This window comes from Poecilia formosa, unplaced genomic scaffold (genome assembly GCF_000485575.1).
Source record: "Poecilia formosa unplaced genomic scaffold, Poecilia_formosa-5.1.2 Scaffold325, whole genome shotgun sequence".
Lineage (NCBI taxonomy): Eukaryota > Metazoa > Chordata > Actinopteri > Cyprinodontiformes > Poeciliidae > Poecilia > Poecilia formosa.
Window position 1 is genome coordinate 215,532 of NW_006800264.1, and position 21,707 is coordinate 237,238.

General features: G+C 40.3%; 1 protein-coding gene across 2 annotated transcripts; it reads left to right on the forward strand.

Moving 5' to 3' along the window:
* Positions 1 to 69: 69 nt before the first annotated feature.
* wnt7aa (wingless-type MMTV integration site family, member 7Aa) lies at positions 70 to 21,253 on the forward strand. Of its 2 annotated transcripts, XM_016661357.1 has the most exons (7): positions 70 to 132; positions 1,893 to 1,980; positions 2,054 to 2,154; positions 4,520 to 5,633; positions 5,870 to 6,096; positions 10,171 to 10,442; positions 20,164 to 21,253. In XM_016661357.1, exons 4-7 carry the CDS (start codon positions 5,563 to 5,565, stop codon positions 20,641 to 20,643), a joined length of 1,050 nt encoding a protein of 349 aa, XP_016516843.1. In that variant the 5' UTR covers positions 70 to 132; positions 1,893 to 1,980; positions 2,054 to 2,154; positions 4,520 to 5,562; the 3' UTR covers positions 20,644 to 21,253. The 2 variants fall into 2 exon arrangements, with proteins under 2 accessions (XP_016516843.1, XP_007573392.1); XM_007573330.2 differs by lacking the exons at positions 70 to 132; positions 1,893 to 1,980; positions 2,054 to 2,154 and having other exon boundaries at positions 2,403 to 5,633.
* The last annotated feature ends 454 nt before the right edge of the window (positions 21,254 to 21,707 follow it).

Genomic DNA, 21,707 nt, shown 5'->3' on the forward strand with positions numbered 1-21,707 from the left:
TATATGCATGAATACTTGTACACATGAACCACAAGGTGGCAGCACTGCGGCTGCGAGGGGACGAAGTGAACAGAAGTAGGGACTCAAAGCAGTTGGACAGTGGAGGAGCATTTTTCCATGACAGTCAGCCAGGTGGGTGGACAGAATCATTTATACATGGGGTATTTAGGTCCGTATGAGCTTCTAGTTGGATTTTTTTGCTCTGATATTCACCTTGATAGAAAACCAGGAGGGTGAAGGCGGCATTCTGGCCGGAAGAGTGGCTCCGGTACTTTAATGCGAGCTTTGCTATTCTGGACACCCATGCTGGACCGTGATGCTAGCTGTCAGGGATTGTTAGCTAGCTGGTTATCAGGAGTGGGGAACGGAGTTCGGCTGAGAATGTGGCGCTGCTGTAACTGCGGGTTACATCTCTGGGCTTTATGCTTTATCTCGAAGGTTAGCTATAACAGAAATGAGACTCTCCCAGGAATAATTCCGACTCATCTTGTCTGTCACCGTGGCTTATGGTTGGGATTAGCTTGCTAGCTTCTTTGGCTGTCCAAGGAGGAAGACGGGGTTGGAAGACGGAGGAGGTGCTCGGGTTCTGAAGAACTGATCAGAGGAGCCTCCTTCCTCCTAATGGACACCAGCTACATGAGTTAAAGGAGAAAAACAGGGAAATACAATGAAAATATCCCGGTATTGTTCCCACAGTGGGAAAATTCAACTTAAAGTTCTTTTTTGTTTTGTTGTGTTTTTTTAGAAACGTGTACAAGCAAGGAAAAAAATAAATAAAAAAATATATATACAATTTTCTCTCCACTTAAACTTTATATTAAAAAAAATAACAATGAAGGATACTGACATAGAAGTTACCCATCAATTTTTCAAGTGATGACATCTTTGTCCACAAAGACAAAAATCACTGACTGTCTCACAACTTCCTGCTGGACCACACAGTCTTGAATTCTGCAGCTGCTTGTGGGAAATCAGAAGTCTGAGTTAGGGGTGCCCCGATTTATCGGCCAGCCGATTTCCTTAGTTTTGGGAGATCAATGATTGGCTGATACTTATTCTCCGATCTTATCTAGATCAGTAATGGTCTAAAAGAATCAGCCACCATCCTCTTCTGATGTTTGACTGACAGACTAGCCCACCAGGGCATTTCTGCACTTCACATTTGACAGTAGTCAACCCGCATGTCTGCAGACACTTTAGAAAAACAGCGTCTTAAGTCAGAAGCTTGTTCAAATTGGTTGTAATGCAGACCGCTACAGGAGCTCTTTCCTGCCCACAGCCATCACTGTCTACAATAACTCTTTACTTACATTAGTTTCAACAACATTTAATTTCCCTTTGGGATCAATAAAGTATTTTTTAAGTGAATTTGGTCAGGAGTGTGAATTATAATCTGCCTAAAAAGCCTTCAGATTTTTCTGTCGCCGTTTTGAAAATGTAACTAAAACGAAGGAATTTATGATAACCCAAGAGAATTAGAAAAGCTTTGGATGGATGGATGGATGAAGGGAATAAGGGTTAAATGAAGGGATGGAGCTCATGCTGGCTCCACCACACGATGCAGCCCTGGGCGGTTGCCCATGTCAGAAACTGCCACTTCATGAAAATGCTTTTACTTTCACAGTTTTTTCATCAGAGTGACAGTTTAAAGACAGAAGAGTTAAGAAAATTTACATTTATAACAGCTCACATCATTATTGTGATATTTTGTGATAATTTTACATTTCCATGAGGGGTTTTAATAAAATAAACAATCTTTAACGGTTCTCTAACATCTCACTTGTGGTGTAAATTGTGAGCATGGGCGTATTTGTGTTGTGACATCTGACACTTCCTGTTCTGACTCCACAATCTCTGCTCTCCATCTTTTTTTTTTTTTTTTTTTTTCACAGGAAGGCTCCTCTCCCAGATTTGATTTTTTTTCCCCACACTTCCAAGACGGAAAGCGAAGCGACATCCTCGTTTGCACGGTGGGATGAGGTAGTAGGTTGTATAGTTTTAGGGTCACACCCGCACTGGGAGATAACTATTCAACCTGCTGTCTTTCTCAAAGTGCTTTACTCGTCGGTCTGAGCTGTGGACGAGTTCCTGCTGCTCTCCACCGGATGACGCCGTCACCGTTAGAACGTTCTTCAGCTGCTCACTCAGTGTGAGGTAGTAGATTGTATAGTTTTAAGGTTGTGATTGTTTGCCCTGCCTAGGAGATAACTATACAACCCACTGCCTTCCCTGGAGAGTGGGAAAACCCCAAAGAAAACCTGGTGACGTTTTATTTGGAGTGGTGTGCATAAGGCTGACATGAAACCGTCAGCCTTATACACACCACCTGTTATGAACATGAAGGAGTCTTCATGAATGTTTAATACTCATGTCAACAAGTGTCATTCGGTAAATAACACTTTTAATGCAAAGTTGCATTAAAAGTTAATTAAAAGTGTCAACTTTGCATTAAAGTGTCATTATTTACCAAATGACACTTCATGACGACAGTTCTAAACATTCGTGTTCGTAACAGTGTCATGTGAGTCTTATGCGCACCTCTTCAAATAAAGTGTCACCAAAAGGTCTGACACCATATTTAAGGTTATGTTCTGATGTCATCAGTAGCAACTGGAAAACAGAACTACTATCTGGTTTGTATTGAGCCAGTCGGTCGCTGCACCGACACCAAAGGCAATTCCTCTGCGGTTCTGCATTCTATACGAGAAATCTCTGTTTTTTTAAACCTGAATTCATCTTTAAAGTCTCCATAAACATCACAAGAAGACATCTGATACAAATCTGTTCTCCAGTTTGGTGTAAACTGACCTATGAGTCACTGATGAGCAGCTGGTTGGAAAACTTAAGGACTAAAACATCAGTAGGAAGCACTTTACTGCCTCTTCCTGCGTAATTATCACTGCATTCCCTAAACAATTTCATTTAAAGGGGCAGTATCATCTAAAATGTGCTTATTTTGAGCTTTTACATCATGTTATAATCTAATTCCCTCATCAAAAACATACTTTTGCTGGTGTTTTGCACAATTGATTGGTTAGCATGGGAAATGAACGTATTTCTCAAACGTACATGAAAGAATCAAAGCAAGACTCAAGGTAGGTTTTTGATGAGATTACATTATAATAGGATATAAAGGTAAAAAACCCCGTTGATTTTACATCATACTGACCCTTTCAAAAAAAAAAGATGCAAGTTTTTACCACCGTACTTCCAAGAGTGACCATTAGGTGGCGGCATTTATCTTTTACTGTTTTACGAGAGGATCTGTAAACCCTGTTCATAGGTTTATTTTACTGTTCTCTAAAAGGTAATGAAGTGTGAAGTGACTACTTTAAAGAGGAGTCCTCTGAATTGGCACCTTTAAATGAAGCGTTCCATCAGTAGAACAGATGTTGCCTCTGAATTATTCTGTGCTAATAATTCAGATCAGTAAAAATGCATGTGTTATCAGAGGCAGGGAAACCGTTTATCCACAGTTGGTTAAATATGTTGTTGTTAATCATTGTTAGTGAACTGAAGGCTGACACAGACCATCATCATTTAAAAGCATCACATTTTAAATGTGTTTAGTTGAGCACAAGGTGTTAATCAATATCCTGGTGCTGGTAGAGCTTCTTCAGCTGGTGTTGTTGGGAACCAGTCCACTAATCGGAGCATTCCCATTACAGCTCCAGACTTTTAATGTGTTTTGATGGGAATTTACGTCAGAGACCAACACAAAGTGCTGATAAATGTTTCTGAAAATTATGTGACATCTGGAAAGTGTGGTGTGCACTTGTTTTCAGTTCCCTTTGTCACCCCACATTAAAATTCTTGTGCAGTCATATGACTTTGTATTTTTGTTCTTTGAAAGTTTGGCCCATTCACTTTTGCAAGGAAAGTCAAGCTCTGTTGTATTGGATGGAAAGTGTCATCAGATTCCTATTTGGATTTAGTTCTGGACTTTGACTAGACCATCTTAACCCATAACCCAAATACACCCATACATAGTGTTTTATTTGTAGGCCACAGAGTTACGTTTTCAGGACTAATTCATCTATTTGTCCTCTGTTAGCATTGCAATCCTGATGAACTCTGCTCAAAAACATTCTTGACATATCGCTACAACCTGGACTTTCTCCCCTTCACTTGGATTGTCTCTGGCAGGTTTTCTACTGGGCCAATCAGCTAATAGGAGATGTTGTGAACAAGAAACTTAGAATTGTAGTTTACTTTGTTGACAAATTAATCCCAATTTTCATTAAAACGTCACACGGTATCAGTTTTGGGGCATCTTGCTTCATTTAATTGTCGCGTGTTTGGTTTAATGCTGCGGTCCACATTGTTGGAACCATATTTTCGCTAAACTGTTTATGTGATATTTTGTGAGCTCTAAATGTTTATGGGCCGAATCTTTTCTCTGTAGCAGTTGAGGCTGAAGACCATCGTCTTCCTGTGTAGTTCCGCTCGAAAACGGTTCACGCGCAAAGTGTGGTACAGGAGCCTGTTGGCTTCTGTTTTTGTTTTGTTTCTTAAACAGGCGCCTCCAGCCCAGATCCTGTCAGGACGCGCCTGGTAGAGGTGAAGGTGGAGCGGAGGCAGGCGGTACCGGGGCTTTGAGGTGCGTCGCGGTGAAAGTCACGGTACCGTTTCCGACCCAGTGCGGTGGCACCAACCCAGGCTGTAGCGAACCGGGCACTGAGACAGCCTGATAAAGTCAGAAGTTTTCTCAGCAGCCTAACTATTTCTGTGTCTGTGTGTCTTTTCTACTGAAAAAAACCCCGAAATGAAATAAAAACGGGTATTTGTAACTTCAACATTAGACCTTTATTACGGTTTTATTACGTGTATTAAGTGTAATTTACGGTTTTATTAAGTGTATGTTGGAAGAAAAAAAAAATCTCGGCTATAATTTGACATTTGAAGGGCGCAGTTCCGCCCCGTCACCCCCTCTCACCACCCCATGGGCATGGTGTCCTAGCAACATGGAGGCAGAGGCATGTCTCTGATGAGAATCGATTCAGTCATTTTTTGGAAAAAAAAATAAAATTGGGGCACCGAGGATGAAAGGGGCAGGTGCTCCCTCCGCACCCCACTCTGCACGTATTGTGTTATATTTATTATATGTAAATTAAACTGCTGACATTTAATGGGCTTTGTTGTACGACATTATTAGTGGCCTCATGTGGCCGTCTTTTGTCAAACTTTCTGTTTTCTCCCTGTTGGGACGCTTTACATAAAAGGCGTTACCAGCCTGGCGGCGCGGCTCTACAGCTCCTCGGGTCAGAAGCGCGCTGGGCTCGGAGGCAGATCCTCGGCAGAACACGCCCTGATAGAAAAAGGTAGCCCCACGCGGAGTGAGACCCAGACGGACGCGATCGTTGAGCCAGTTCACACAGCGGAGCGGCCGGGATCAGCCGCTCCAATAATGCCCCCTCCGCAGGCTCCCACAAACGGACTCCCACCGAATCAGACCGGGACGGGCTCGCTGCCACTCACTGTGGACTCACTGTGGACCGACGGCTCGGAACACCTGGAGACCCTGAAGGAGTTTTCTGCTGCGGCAGAGGATTAAATCCCACCATGAGCAGGAAGACCCGGCGCTGGATTTTCCATTTTTTCCTCTGCCTCGGAGTAGTTTACCTTAAAATCGGGTGAGTTGTGGATTTCCTGAAGCTCGGCTGTAATGATCCGACAGCGGAGGTTATTAGGTCAGGACCAGCCGGCAGGTGAGTTTCTCCATCAGCTCCGCAGAGAGAGGAGTTGGTGAAAGCAGAAAGTCAGCTGTCGGCGTTTCTTCCTGCACACTTGTAGCTGTTCTGCTGCTGCTGCTGGACGCATGTTCACCTGCATGTCCTCCTCCTCCTCCCTCTCCTCCTCTTCGTCGCAGGGGGCTGTCGTCGGTGGTCGCGCTGGGAGCCAGCATCATCTGTAACAAGATCCCGGGCTTGGCCCCCCGGCAGCGGACGATCTGTCAGAGCCGACCCGACGCCATCATCGTGGTGGGAGAGGGAGTCCAGGCGGGCATCAACGAGTGCCAGTTCCAGTTCAGGCACGGCCGCTGGAACTGCTCGGCCCTGGGGGAGAGGACCGTGTTTGGGAAGGAGCTCAAAGTGGGTAGGTAGCCGGGAAACGTCTGTCTGCCCGCACTGCACAACACAAAATATTACCAAGAAGTTTTTTGGTTCAAGTTTCTGGAGCAAATATACCAATGAACTTGAAATAAGACAAAACTAACTGACAAGTAAGCAAGATATAGGAGCTTGTTTTGAGTCTTCAATTCCTTCCTGACTACCAGGAAAAAAAAAATATTGTCCAATCACCTTTTTAAAAAAAAAAAAAATCCCACCGTCTTTGTGAGGTAATAAAAGGTTTTATGCACTTACTTTGTCTCTTCCCTTAAAATGTGTTATTACTGATGAACACCATTTTTATGAATTAGAAAAGGGTACGTACAAAAGTCCCACCCCTTCACATGTGGTATCATTGAAAAGCCCTAAATGTCCTCTCCAGATACCAAAAGGAATTAATTCAGTAGAATGCAGGGGGTGGGAGATATTGAAGTTTAGAAATGTCCTCTACAGAGGACAAAAATGAACTACTGGTAGTCAGGAGGATATTGATGAAAAAGTTCTAGTTCCATTGGCTAATTATTTCACTTATAAGAAGACATTTTCCTTATGTTCTTAGTAAAATAATTTGCCAATGGAAGTAGTACTTTTTCCATCAATATTAAATGATTATTTACTTAAAACAAGCTCCTATATCTAGCTGAAAAGTTACTTCTAAGATATTTTTGTCTGCACTAATTCAAATGCACTAGAAACTAGACAATACTTGGTCAGATTTTGTGTTTTTGCAATGCAGGCTGTTTTTTGTTTGTCTCTGATGGCAAAACAACATCTAAAAATATTTCTAATATGAATATGACATGATGCAACAACCCGCCCCCCCCCAATAAAATTCCAGAAAAGACCAAATTAGGAAACATTGCTCATATACATGAATGAAAACCATCTCTGTGATTGCACTGGCATGTTTTATTCTACATTAATAACCCCACAGTGTCTCCCTTAGCAGAAAGGGGAAACATGCCACCGCAGAGAGATGGATTGTTGAAAATTGCTATAAATTTTCCAAAAAATTCGGTCCAGAGGAAACATTCCTCTGAGGTACTTGACCCTCCGACCTTTGGACAGATGTCTACGAGTCTGAAGCGGAGGCCGGTTGCATCTGCTCTGTGGGAAAGCGAGCCTCATGTCTGATGGTGTCTGTGGAACAAAGCTGCAGGCGATGCTTAGCTGCAGACGGCAGAGCACAAATATGTCCTAACAACCCCACGCTCTGCCGTTTACGTCCTCCGACGTCCTGCCTGTCGTCTGGAGGGATGGACGGACTCGGTCTTTGGGTGTCGTTTTGCTCCCTAAGGATATTCAATCCTTCGTTGAGCATATCTGCGTCTTGCTGCATCATCCCTGGGGTTTAACGCAGCTCCTACACTGCAACAACACAAAATCTTACATAGTAATTCTTGTCTAGTTTCTAGTACAAATATCTTGAAATAAGATGAAAATAACTCATAAGTAACTTTTCCGGAAGACACAGGAGTTTGTTTTAAGTAAATAATTATTTAATACTGATAAAAAAAGTTCCAGTTTCATCGGCAGATTATTTTACTTATAACATGAGAAAAATATCTTGTTATACGTAAAATAATCTGCCGATGGAAGCTGTACCTTTTCATCAATATTAAGGAATTATTTATTTAAAACAAGCTCTTGTGTCTTGCTGAAAAGTTACTTCTGAGTTAGTTTTGATTTACTTCAAGTGGACTAAGTTGTGTGGACTAGAAACTAGATCAAAAATACTTGGTAAGATTTAGTGTTTTTCCAGTGTGTTGGCGGTGGAGGAGTCTTTCACTGGAAAAACAATAAATCTTACCAAGTATTTTTGGTCTAGTTTCTAGTTCAAATGTCTTAGTACACTTGGAATAAGATAAAACTACTCACAATTAACCTTTCAGCAAGATATAGGAGCTTGTTTTAAGTCAATAATTCTTTAATATTGATGAAAAAGTTCTAGTTCCATTGGCTGATTATTTCACTAACATCATGGGAAAAGTGTCTTGTTTTAAGTGACATAGCCAATGGAACTAGTATTTTTTAATCAGTATTAAGAAATTGCTTACTTAGAACAAACTCCTTTATCTTGCTGAAAAGTTACTTGTAAGTTAGTTTTGTCTTATTTCAAGGGTTATAAGACATTTGCACTAGAAACTTGAGAAAAATACTTGGTAAGAGTTAGTGTTTTTGCAGTGCATCTTTTTGGATGCAGTAGTATTCAAACTTAATTTTATGCACTAAAAAAAACATACACAGAGATCTAAATTCTTTTCATCATTGCTCAGCCAAACCATGTATGTTCATTAGAAAAAAAAAACATAAAAAAACACTTCCCCTCCCCAAAAACTTCAAGTTCAGGCAAGCACTTTGCTGTAAGTTTACAAATTTCCCTCCAGGTTCTGCAGCTTTTTACCATCAAACGATTCCCAGTGCTTCGCTTCAGGAAGACTCTCTGTTACCATGTCCCTTAACATCTAATCGAAGAAAGATGGGAGTCTCAGCGTTTTTGTGCTGCAGAGAACAGATTTTAGTCAGGAGTTCAGCTGAGCGCTGTTCAGGTCCAGCTGCCCTGCAGAGTGCGAATCCATTGTTTTGTGTTACTGGACTGGAACGCTGACGCCTGACAAGAATATATAAATTTGGGATTGTTGTTGGCGGTCATGCAGCAGTGGGTAGTGTTTTGGCATTAGGGTTAGGGATCTGTCCCACTGACAACTTAACTCCTTAAAATGGCTTCTCAGTTTTTGAACCGCTGAAGCCAACCGTAGTCTATCTGCGGAGCGGCACACCGCTGTGACTGGTCCTCTGATTCGTCCGAGGACCAGATCTGTGTGAAGAAGTGCCTCTGCAGAAGTTTAGCTGTTAAAATCCAGCAACTTTATTGACTGTTCCTGGATACAGTCCAAGTACGCTCCACCAGGAGTTATCTCCAATTTAATTAATAAAAACTGCAGTTGGCCTGAAGTGGTCAGATTTATAGGGCTGGAAATCTCTCCGTGCTGGGAGGTTTGTGCATGCCTCTGATTCACCTCCGCAGGGTGGAGACCAGCATGGCGGCTGGCAGGGAACCCGGCCAGAAGTCATGCAAAAATATTTCTTTTGTCATGTATTAAAAATGCATACAGGGTTTCCTCCAGTGTATTTAAGCCTGGCAGGCGGGCCACCAGGCTGTACTTGTCCCCCCACCAAGCTAAGCATTGCTTATTTATTTAAGTTTAAAAAAAATGTTTGCATTTTTAAGACTCTGTAGTTGAAGTTCAGGTGTGAATCATCCAAACTTCCAATAGCACATAATTATCAAGTGATATTTTCAAGTTTCCTGTCAACTTTAAACATTTTTTAACTCAAAAATATGACGGGCCACTGGATGAATCACTGCCATTACTTCCTGTAGTGTCTTAGTGGCTTTGCCATTTTTCTAGGTCAAACCTTGTGCATATATATATATATATTTTTATCACCCAAGGATGGAGTTGCGTCTTTGATTGTCCTTAATCAAATGTAACGTCCAATGTTTCTCCACAACTCCTTCTAGCTTATAAATGATGGAGTACTTATAATTATCCAGCAACCCAGAAAAGGAATTAGAACAAACTTAGAATCTTGAGAAACTCATCTAGAGAAACCCCGACTAGTTTATAAATTCTACTAAACACGGAGAACCAATATGTAGTTTTATGCTTTTATTTTTCTCTTGTTTTTCTTTTGTTATTGTTTGTATTTCACTTAACTCTTGTAAAGCCCTTTGAATGACCTTGTTGCTGAAAATGTGCTATTTAAATAAAATTACCTTACAAGAAAAATGTTCTTTCATCTGCGCTTTTCTCCCATCCGAAATATCGCATTTTGCACTTTGCGTTTTAGATCTTCATCCTGAAGTTTATCTGCTTTAAAGAGAGCCTGATTAATGAATTGCACTTGGCTTGCTTCGTGCATTTCATAATCATCTCTGAAGCAGTTATGCCAGGTATGTAAGGAGGCTTGACAGGGCCTGAAAGAGTGGATCCTGTTGTGCTCAATTGTCGTCCAAACTGCTTTTTTTTCTTTCTTCATCTTTCTGTCTCCGCAGGCAGTAAGGAGGCCGCATTCACCTACGCCATCATAGCGGCCGGCGTGGCCCACGCGGTCACCGCGGCCTGCACCCAGGGCACTCTGAGTGGCTGCGGCTGCGACAAGGAGAAGCAGGGTTTCTACAACCAGGAGGAGGGCTGGAAGTGGGGCGGTTGCTCTGCGGACGTCCACTACGGCCTGGGGTTCTCCAAAGTGTTCGTGGACGCACGCGAGATCAAGCAGAACGCCAGGACGCTCATGAATCTGCACAACAACGAAGTGGGCCGAAAGGTATGTTTGGGTTAAGGATTTCCATGACCATAACACCAAATCAGGTTCTCAGCGAACCTGCGCTGCTGTCGCTCTGCTTCACAGATGAGAGTGAGGTTCAGGTTGTGTGTGTGCGCGTTTGTTTATAATACCTTGTGGGGACCATTTTCCTGACACATACTATGTGACCTGGGGTCATGGGGACCTGCTGCTAATTGTGGGGACCGAAGCCTGGTCCCCACAATTAGAAATGCTGTTTTTGGGTCAGGTTTAAAACTAAGGTGTGAAATGAGTTTTGGTTAGGGTTAGGATAAGGGTAAGGTTTAGGCTGTAGAAATGAATGAAAGTCAGTGGAAAGTCCCCACAAAGATAACCACGCAAACGTGTGTGTGTGTGTGTGTGTGTGTGTGTGTGTGTGTGTGTTTGTTTGTGGGAGAAAAAAAGGATTTTGCTCACTGTTCAGGTTTCTGCTATTAGCAGTACGTGTTAAATGATTCGTTCCTGTTTTGTATGTTTTGCTAATATGCTCACGAATACAGATTAGGGGTGCACCGATTTATCGGCCAGTTGATTTATCAGCACCAATTTTCTTAATTTTAGGAGATCGGCCAATACTTTTTGTCAGGAGTCGGTCTTATCTACCTCGGCAAAGGTCTAAAGAAAATGTCCTCTTCTGCTCTCCCATCAGACAATAGTCAGTAACTTTCTTGCTATATTTAGCAACATTTTAGACAAAAGAAAACAAAATTGGCATCGGCCAAAATGGGAATCGGCAGGTCAGGCTTTTTTAAAATTGGTAATCGGCGATCGACTAGAAAACTGCAGTCGGTGCAGCCCTAATATGGAACCCATTGAATAAATTAAAATATTGTTAAAAAGTTCATTTATTTCACTAACTCTTATCACCAAGTGAAACACGTTATATAGATCAGGCAAAAGCTTATGTTTTAACAACTTAATTTCTGTTCATTAGGATGATTTTCCACTTACAGTCAATGAAAGCACAACATTAAAAATTAGAATAAAAAATCAGACCAATAAAATAAGACAATTTTTAAAAACAGAAACGTGGGCTCAGTGAACACCTGGTGTAAGATCTGCTTAGAAGTTATTTTACAAAAGTCAATCTGACTCATTGGGACATTTATTCTAATTTATTGAACATTACTGTAGATAAACAGTGTCTCTACATACAGATTTTTAACAAACCTCTGATATAATATTCTGAAAAAAATGAGCAATGAGTTGGTGACTTATGTCCAGATTAGAACATCTCAGAGGAACTTTGCCTTATTGTCAAAAAGTATTTAGTAAAGAGCACAAATTCAACCATTGAGATCATTATTGAGCACACTGTTGCACACAGATGGAGTTCTAGGTTATTTCTCATTTCGATACTGTATCAATGTTACATTTATTGCATGTTACATTTATTCATATTTTTATTTACCCAGTTGGGCCCCATCGAGACTCAAGGCTTCTTTTTAAACTAGTTATTTTTAGGCCGTCACACAGTGTTAAAAAAAAGTTTTCTGTCAACTGTTATCCAATATTAGATGTTTGAAATTCAACTCCAAACCTTCGGTGCAGTTAACATGTGCAACAAATGTTCCTAACGGGACATTTTACAATGTTTTAAACAGATACAAATGTCTCAAGCGGTGTCAAAGGTCAGAGCAGAGGTCAGAGTTTTAGGAAGTGATTTAAAAACCTGTCTGATTTGCAGTGGTAGGTTATTCCACATGTGGAACTGCAGCCAAAGAACTGAGGAGAAGCTGATCAGCAGGTCTGTGTGAACAGGACAGGGGTGTGTGATGGTTAAGCAGCCGACGGTGACTGGATGGGACTTTAGAAACAGACAAAATGATTTTAAAATGAATTCTAACATCCACCAGCAGCCAGTGGAGCTAGCTCTGGCTGCTGGTACTAGCAGAGTGTGGAATTAACTAGTTACATTTACTCAGTTACCTTTACTTGAGTAACTTTTTTTTTTTAAAACTGTACTTTTAGGAGTATTTTTACTACGCTATACTTTTAACTTTTACTTGAGTTGCTTTATTGTGACGTACCGTTACTCTTGCTTGAGCAAAATTTCTGGATTCTCTACCCACTGAATGAAGGAAAAACATCTTTTGAACAGAAAAATCACCTGACACAGACACACAGCTGCAGTTTTAAAGTGTCAGAAGTTTTATATTGAAAGAAACTGATTTTGAAAAACAAATCTCTCTTGCCTGATTTTGTTATGTTCTGTTTTATTTGAATTAGTCATTTTCATCTGACTGGTTTTCTAATCTGTTCATGTCACATTTTAGTTAGGATGTGTTGGGTAATTTCTTTGAAGCAGGGTTGTTTGGGAACAGTAAATACCTGCGATAATCTTTTCTTTCTCTCTGACATGAGCAGATATTCAGAGCTGGGCCAAGATTTGTGTCATGATAAAACAACTCCAGTTTCAGAAATGTTGGGGGAGTTCACTCTGTGTTTTAAAAACATCAGTTTTCATGAGACCGATATAGAAAACTCTGGATCTTCGACTGAATCTGCTTTGGGCTGTGGGCCAAAACGATGACCTTCCATCTGGATCATGTGTTATAAAACAGAACATGTGAAGCATAACAGGACAGAGTATCTATGTGATGTAAAGGTAATCTAAATAATGCAGTTTGTTTTTATGCACCGATTTGAAAATTTGGGCCGATATCAAGATTATTTTTGTGATGGCTGATATTTACCAGTATTACATACATTTTATTATTGTTTCAACACCTTTGGGAGAACTCCCAACCAGAAACACATACAAATAAATATTAGTAGTTAATGTCGACCCAGTTTGTATCGATACCGAAATGTTAAAAAAAAAAAAAAAAAAAAGACTAATACTAGCCTATACTGATGTTGGTGCCGATATGTAGTGGATCCCTACAATTTTTTTTGCCATTCCAGTGAAGGATACGCTATTCGTTTTAGTGTTTTACTTTTCCTTGAAACAGGGTTTAAAATGTTCAGTTTAACTCTGTTTATATTTGTCATTCAAGACAAACATTTTTAGTATAAACAGCCAGTTAACATGGCCGCCTACTGTCCAGACCTGGATATCAGTGAACAGATTTTAATTCTGTTGTAAATACAAGGGGACAAGCTACCATGCTAAAACAATTTGAAGATATAACCCTGAGTATTTAATGTGTATTGTATTCCAGAAATAGAAGACCGGGAAAAATGTCAGCTCATATTATTTGATTCTTCTAGTTTGAAATAGCCCAACTGATCGGGAAGACGTCTAATCTTTAATTTCATTGTGTAATAACATTTTCATATAAATTACTGCCCTGAATCACTTTGTGGGGAAAACCCCCCAAAACATTCTGAAGTCATTCAGAAAACAAGTCAAGAATGTATACTGTGAGATGAAAAGCAACCTGATGCTGCCTCAGGACCCTGACTGGGCTCGCATTGGCTACGTTTAATGTCGTTAACCAGAACACAGGAAGCCAATCGACAGATCAATAGATACTGGCCACACAAGCAAGCAGTCGACAGCAGAGTCAAACGAGTCACATCCTGCGATGCACATAAAGGTTTAACTGGAAACCTAGCTTTCCAGCATCGTCACGTTTGGAAATAAACCTCGGTCCAGGTTTGGTCTCAGTATTTGTAGGTTTTCTTTCTTCCAGTGATGATGGCCCCTGAGTGAGGTTGAAACAGTTCACGGAGCATCTGGGAAAGAAAAATACCTACTGGCCAAACAGTTAGTGTAACAAAGATATTTGGGTTCATTTGTTACATCTTGGAATCTAAGTCGAAATACATTGTAGACAAAATGCTATCATTTTCTTAATGAAAACAGAGATTTTTGTACTCAAAAATCTCAATTTGTCCACTATAAAGCAAACCTAGTTATTAGGATGGTGAATTTAAATATTTATTTGAAGATATTAAAGCAATATCTCTTTAGATGCACATTTTTATAACAACTGAAGTTAAAATAGCTGCTAGATTGTACTATGAAATGGCACTATGTTGCTCCACTAGGGATAACTGAGAGTCTCAGAAGCTGTTCACATTTGCTGAGGCGCAGCAGTGCACCAATGATAGTATTTTAGCGAAAAAATTGTAGCGGTAGTAGCCTTCAAAATAAAAGCTGCATCATTGTATTGCCACAGTAATGTAGTACAAACACACACAGGCCTGTCAGACGTTGTCACAGCAGGTTACATGAGGCCTGTGAGCTGCAGAATGCCTCGGTCTGGTGTAGACTGTAGCAGAGTGGTTTGGGGTTTGGGGTGTTTCAGCAGTCAGTCTGCAACATCCTCTGGAATGACTCCTGGCACCGGTCCTCACTGCGTACCTAACTCTTATCTATCTATGGCTACAAGAAGTTGCTAGTGCACAATAACTCAAGGGCTGATAGGGTGTTTTGCGGTCGTTGGGTGTATCGGAGACGGTCAAACACTCTGTGCATGAAGAAAGAAAGAACTGATGGATGGCTGATGTTTACCACATCCCAGGAAAGGGAACTGTCTCGCTCCCCTTTGGACATGGACAGAGGGGAGAGAGAAGGAGAAAAGAGTGAATATCAAAGCACAGCCAGGACACAGTAGCATCGAGTGTTGATGGTGAAGACCGCTGACACACACACAGACGGCCTCATCGTAGAAATCAGCCCTTCTGTTTCTTTTTCTAGTGATTGGTCTAGAAAAAGACCAATCACGGTATGTTGACAGTCATACCATCAACATGTTCACATTAGTAGCTGTCAGTAAACTGCTGCAGTTATTGTAGAAAACCTTTCATATGGCCTTTGGCCAAGCATTAAACCTGAGATGTTTTCCTGCACACTCCATAGGAATGGAGGAAAGGAATAGTCTTCTCATGTCTTCACTGGTTGGTGTCTTGTATCAGGTTTCTGCAGGAAAGAAGTCTGCTAGGTAAACCTGGAGGAGTGTGTTAAGGCTTATATCAGCATCACCAAGCGTAACTATTAGCCTCATAGGTTATTTTTTTCTTAAAAACAAAATGATTTGGAAAATCTTTCTTTTGCCTCAATCTTATTATGAAATGATTTTATTTGTTGACATTTCTTAAATTTTAGTCTTTAAAGAACCAGAATTTTTTTACATAAAATGCTATTTTTGTCTGCCAGATGTCATTGTTAAATATTAAATCCGATGTTCTGGTGATCAGTTACTCAGTGCTTGACGAGGCTTTTTATGAAATACTTTTTTACTCGTATTTGAGTATTTTCTTGGAGGGTGACTTCATGCTCACACACATTGTATAATCATGACAGATTCTGTTTCACTGAGGACAGTTAATTAGGAGGAGAAAAGGCTGCAGGACTTTCTCACATCAAGTTAAATAATTAGTTTAGATGCTGAGACTGTAACAGGCCTGTTCAAATCAAATCATTTTTGACGGATGTAACAGCCTGAACATGGAGTCGTAGTTTTCTCAGTTCTTTGTTGCTTTAACTCTAACTATTTTTCAAGCTTTTCAATTGTCAAAGCAATGTCTTGGCATGCTTTGTACTTTGTGCTAATTGCATGTAAAATTATGCTCTTTTTTTCTGTCTACAACAGTAAAACAATTTCAACCATTCATCCTGCTTCTCTCTCTCTCTTTTTGGGAGGGAAACTTAGACGTGTCAGACAAACTTCAGAGTAATGCTTCACATGTTTTCAGTTAAATATATTGTCATTATGATTAATTGTGATGCCTGATTATTTTGGGGGCCCCCAGCCCCGGCCACTTTGTGCCCTGTGTTCAGAGCATTATTTGCGTGGGCGGAGCTACGGTCCTGGCTCAGTTTTTGCCACAGTTGCTTGAGGCCGGTTGTCATCAGGTCTCTTACCTCCAAGCCGGTGAACACAAATGGAAAGATCTCCCTAAGTCAGGGATGAGCTCTGTAATTTGCCAACTAACTTTCAGACTGAAGTCAAGATTATTTAAAGCGAAACCGCTGCAGCACAACGGAAACTGCAACTTTGCCCAGTTTTTATACATTTTATTTTGTTTAAATCAAAAGGAAACTGTAAATTAGATGAATGTTAGAGAGGAAGGACAGATCTGTGAGTAGAACTGCAGTTACTAGCAGTGGTATTGCACCATATGCAATGTGACTGTGCTGTGGATCTATTTGATTAATTAATACATGTAAGACTAGGACATTAATTTATATATATATATATATATATATATATATATATATATATATATATATATATATATATATATATATATATATATATATATATATATATATATATATATATATAAGTGCCATAAGTTTCCTTGTTTCATCAACCACCGGCTATGCACTCTTGAGCTGTTGTGGTGCATTATGGGAGATATGTGGTATTATTGCTATGGGCACTATTCTGGTTGGCCATGAATAATAAATACTCTATAGGAAAATACAGCTCCGGAAAAAATTAAGAGACCACTTCAAATGATCAGTTTCTCTGGTTTTAGTTTTTATAGGTATATGGTGGAGTAAAATGAACATTGTTCTTTTATTCTATGAACTACTAACAACATGTCTCTGAAATTCCAAGCACCAATTTAGTATTAATTTGCATAAAATGAGAAAAGGTCAAAATAACAAAAAAGATGCAGCGCTTCCAGACCTCAAATAATGCAAAGAAAACAAGTTCATATTCATTTAGAAACAAAAATACTGATACTTTACCTCAGGAAGAGTTCAGAAAACAATATTTGGTGGGATAACCAGGAAGTTTTCAGTGGGGTTCATTGGGCTCTTCATTTTTTCCTGAGCTGTATGCCGTGATCAGGATTCATTGATTCATAGGCTGAATGTGACCTGTGGGTCTTGAACTGGTCCAAACTGTCTTCGGCCAAAAATGTTTAGACTTGTAGTAAAGTGCAGTCATACCGTCAACATGTTCACATTAGTAGCTGTCAGTAAACTGTTAATTACTTGTTAGTGTGAGTCTTTTGTATTACAGAGAATAATTTAAAAAAAACAAAAAAAAACAACCCGATGTGCAATTCCTTCTGCTTCAGATTAGCTCAGTTTCCCAACTTTACATACAAACCTCTGTTGTTTCTGTTTATCCCAGCTTCTCTAAACTGTGTTTGAATGAGGCTCCATGCTTGAGGTCTGACATTAATCACAGTGTAATACTCTGTCAGGCGCATAGTATGTACATACTATACTTACACCACTGTAATTATTGTAGAAAACCTTTCATATTTAATGGGAGATGATGTAAGCGTGTTTCAAGTGTTTCTCCCCATCTTGAGAAGAATAAACAGCGGCGTAAAAGGTGCCACAGAAGGCTTACACGGGTTCTGTTAGGCAAACAGTGGCAGCTTCGACGGGATTTCACTTCAGTGAGCTCCATTATTTCAGTGTTTGCCAGGTCTCTGGGGGGGGGCACGACCACACTAAGCTTTGCGCGTCTCAGGCTTTTGACAATTACCCCAAGAGACTCCAGAAAGTCTGAGGCCACATCAGAGTGGAATAATTAAAAAGCAGGGAGAGGCTTTTCTAATGCCAGCCAGGGCTCCCGCTCAGTGAGAAGGAAACACGCTAAGCTCATGTCATTCAGCCCAAGGAACACAGAGAATGTTCCCGCAGCTCTGCCTGACGTTTTGAAAGGTTCTTCGCCAATGCCATGAAAAGGCCTTTCTCTCCTTTCTACAAAGGTCCTCGTGTGTTGAGAAACCAAACTGTCTTCAGTCGCCATGGGAGCCTTTGAATTCATTTTGGAAGAGACATTTTGGGGTCTTGGGTTAGTTCTTGTTATCGATGGGAAGATTGTGAAATTATGAAGTCAGCTGGTCTCAAACCGGCAACCCATCAATTACCGGACAAACAATTATACTATACTAATTATACTATACTACTATACTATAATATATACTATAATATTACAGAGAAACAAAAATGCATCTTTTTCTTTTGTTGTTCCAAGGTCCTTTCCATTACCAAAACAGATTTTTATTTTCTCCACTATCTTGCCCATCTCATTCCAGAGATGTTTGCAAGTCATTTCCCCCCCTAAGTCTGTCAGTTTCCCAACATGTACAGGTTAGAAAAAATACTGCAGAGAAATCATACTGCAGTTTGTTGCCATGACAATTATTCACTGGCGTACACCAACTCAGAAGGAGGACACTAATCATTTACTCAAACCAACTATAGCAAGTTGCTTTCAACCTTTATTCTATGAGAAAAGTTTCATTTACAAAACTAAAGTAGAGCTTGAGGAGAGGCGCTGAATTTCAAGGTTTGAGTGTAAGTCAAGTGCAAACTTCTTCTTTTGGTGACTCAGTTACATCTGGAGTTCAAGTCACAGACTTCAGATATTATTGCTTCCTCACTGGCACTTTAGCGCAAAAGTCTGTTTTAGAAATGCTGGGCAAAGTGGATACGTTTAACCCTCCCACAAGTCTTAGTGAGACAATCCAGAGGAGTGCGGCAGATGTCACGGACGGTCACTGGGAAAGCAACAGGGGTGTAGGAGAAGAAGAAGATAAAAAATTGTAAAATCGTACGCAGGGTCAGTGCAACCCCACCGGTACCACGCGCAGGGTAAAGGGGTCACGGACTGGACCCCGTCTTAGGACTGTGGGGTTGTTAAAAACATGATAATGTATGTGTGTACACTTGGCAGCATGGCTTCAATGATATCACTACATTTATAGAAAATGTCTACAGATATAAAGCTACAAGTTGGAGCAGTTGCTACCACCATTACCCTGAAGCATGAATGGACTGCTGGATTGTTTTCTTTCCAAAATAATGAATCCTATCTGTGTGATTTATGTTAGACACATGATCATTTGCAGCCAGGCTCGTCAAGACACTGACATTTCAAACTTGATAACAATATGGAGAAAAATTCTGAATGATGTTTTTGATACCATGGAAAAATTTATTTCTGAAGAAAAACGTTTTCTCTTAAGGGAATACTATCATTTACAACATAAAAGCATTTTCATTGCTTTAATACAAACAAAACCATTAAGTCTAAAGCAGGTTAGTCATTATTTAGACAAAATATAAAATGTTAGCATCAGCACGGATCAGTTTATATTGATTTTTATGTAAATGAGTATGTCTGAATAGACCTCGAAGACGGGGCCAAATCTCTAAGAACAAACAGGCCTTAAGGGCCTGTCTGAGGTTGCTGACTAAAATCCAAGAGAAAAAAAATAACTACTTTCATTAACTAGTCATTAAGTAGAACTACTTTCATTTGCTTTTGTTTTGTAAGTGTCCAACACCAGATTGGAAAGAGGAAAAAACCCCAAAGGAGTCTGAAAAGCCCATTGATCATTCTAAGGCCTTTCACATTCACACAAATTCAGTGTGTGAATGTGTGTGTGAATGGATGAATGTAGAGTAAAGCGCTTTGGAGTCCTCTGGATTTGAGAAGGTGCTGTACAAGTACAGGTCATGTACCATTTTTTAAATAAGACAACAGTTCACATATTGTTCTTTGAGTTAAAGAATGGCCCAGACTGAGTCATTAGCCATAGCAGCTCTGAGATTTCTGGCATGCCAACTTTTACTCTAAACTCCTGAAAACGTTTGTCTGACCTTGTTGGACGATTGTTTCAAAAATGTCCGTCTGACTTTTAGGCAGAAAGTGATTTCTCCACGACAACTTTGGGACACAAGTGAAATCCAGTGAAAATCCAGTGAAATTATTGCCTTTTAGTTCTCTTTAAACTCATTTTCTTTCTTTCGACCCTTCCATGTGCGTTGCAGGTCCTCGAGAAGGAGATTCGCCTGGAGTGCAAGTGCCACGGCGTTTCCGGATCCTGCACTACCAAGACGTGCTGGATGACACTGCCTAAGTTCAGGCAGCTGGGATACATCCTGAAAGACAAGTACAATCAAGCGGTGCATGTGGAGCCCGTCCGCGCCAGCCGCAACAAGCGCCCCACCTTCCTCAAGGTCAAGAAACCCCACTCCTACCACAAGCCGAAAGACACGGAGCTGGTCTACATCGAAAGGTCGCCCAACTACTGCGAGGCCGACCAGCTCACCGGCAGCATGGGAACACAGGGGCGCCTGTGCAATAAAACTGCTCTGCAGCCCAACAGCTGTGACCTGATGTGCTGTGGCCGTGGATATAACACTCACCAGTACTCTCACGTTTGGCAGTGCAACTGCAAGTTCCTGTGGTGCTGCTACGTCAAGTGCAACACCTGCAGCGAGAGGACAGAGGTGTACACCTGTAAATAGGGATATTTATTAGGGCACACACCTGGACTGTGTTGTGTGTGAACGCGTGTGTGTATGTGTTTGGGTATGTGTGGCTTTTCTTTACAAAATCACATTACAACAGTTTTAACTGGCCTGTTCTGCTTCTGTTGATTATGATGACGCCAATGGACGTTGGATTCAGCTCGTAGGTCCATAATTGTTCCATTAATCTTTCAAGTTCAGAGCTTTTTCATATTGCAGACTACTTTTTTTGGGTGGCAGTCTATGTTTATAGGTGCAGTGGGACTAATGTCAAATGTTATATGCTTTTCATTTTGTAGAATAGTAATTTATTGACTTAAAAAACTACTGATCACATTGAAAACACTGCAAAAACACACAAATTCTACCAGGTAATTTTTGTCCAGTTTATAATGCAATTATCTTAGTTTTGTCTTATTTCAAGTTTACTAACTTTCAAGTAATTTTTCAGCAAGACATAGGAGTTAAGTCAATTTCTTAAAATTTATGAAAAATACTACTTCCATTGGCTGATTCCTTCACTAATAAGAGATTTTTCCCATGTTGTAAATAAAATAATCTACCAGTGAAACTAACACTTTTTCATCAATATTAAATATTTATTTAAAACAAGCTCCTATGTCTTTCTGAAAAGTTACCTAAGAGTTATTTTTGTCTTATTTTAAATGTACATTTGCACTAGAAACTGGACAAAAATATTTGGTAAGATTTTGTGTTCTTGCACTGAATACTCTCGCCACTACATCTCAAAGCAGATGGTGTGGATGTCTAAAAATAATATCTGCACTTAAAAGCTTTTTTTTTTTTTGCAACTTTTTCATTTTATTTGTGGTAACTTAAACACTGGGGCTAAAAAGTGAAATGAATCCCATGTAGGTTAACGTGACCGATCCTGTAGCCTGCAATAAGAACTACTGACCATGTGTTTGTTATGATGGTATTGTTTTCTGCTTCCTGGCCTTACTGGACTAACACTTACCAGAAAACTGGCAGCAACGATGTTTTACCTACATGCCCACATCTTCATAATCAATTATTAAACCCGTGAGAAGGTAACATAT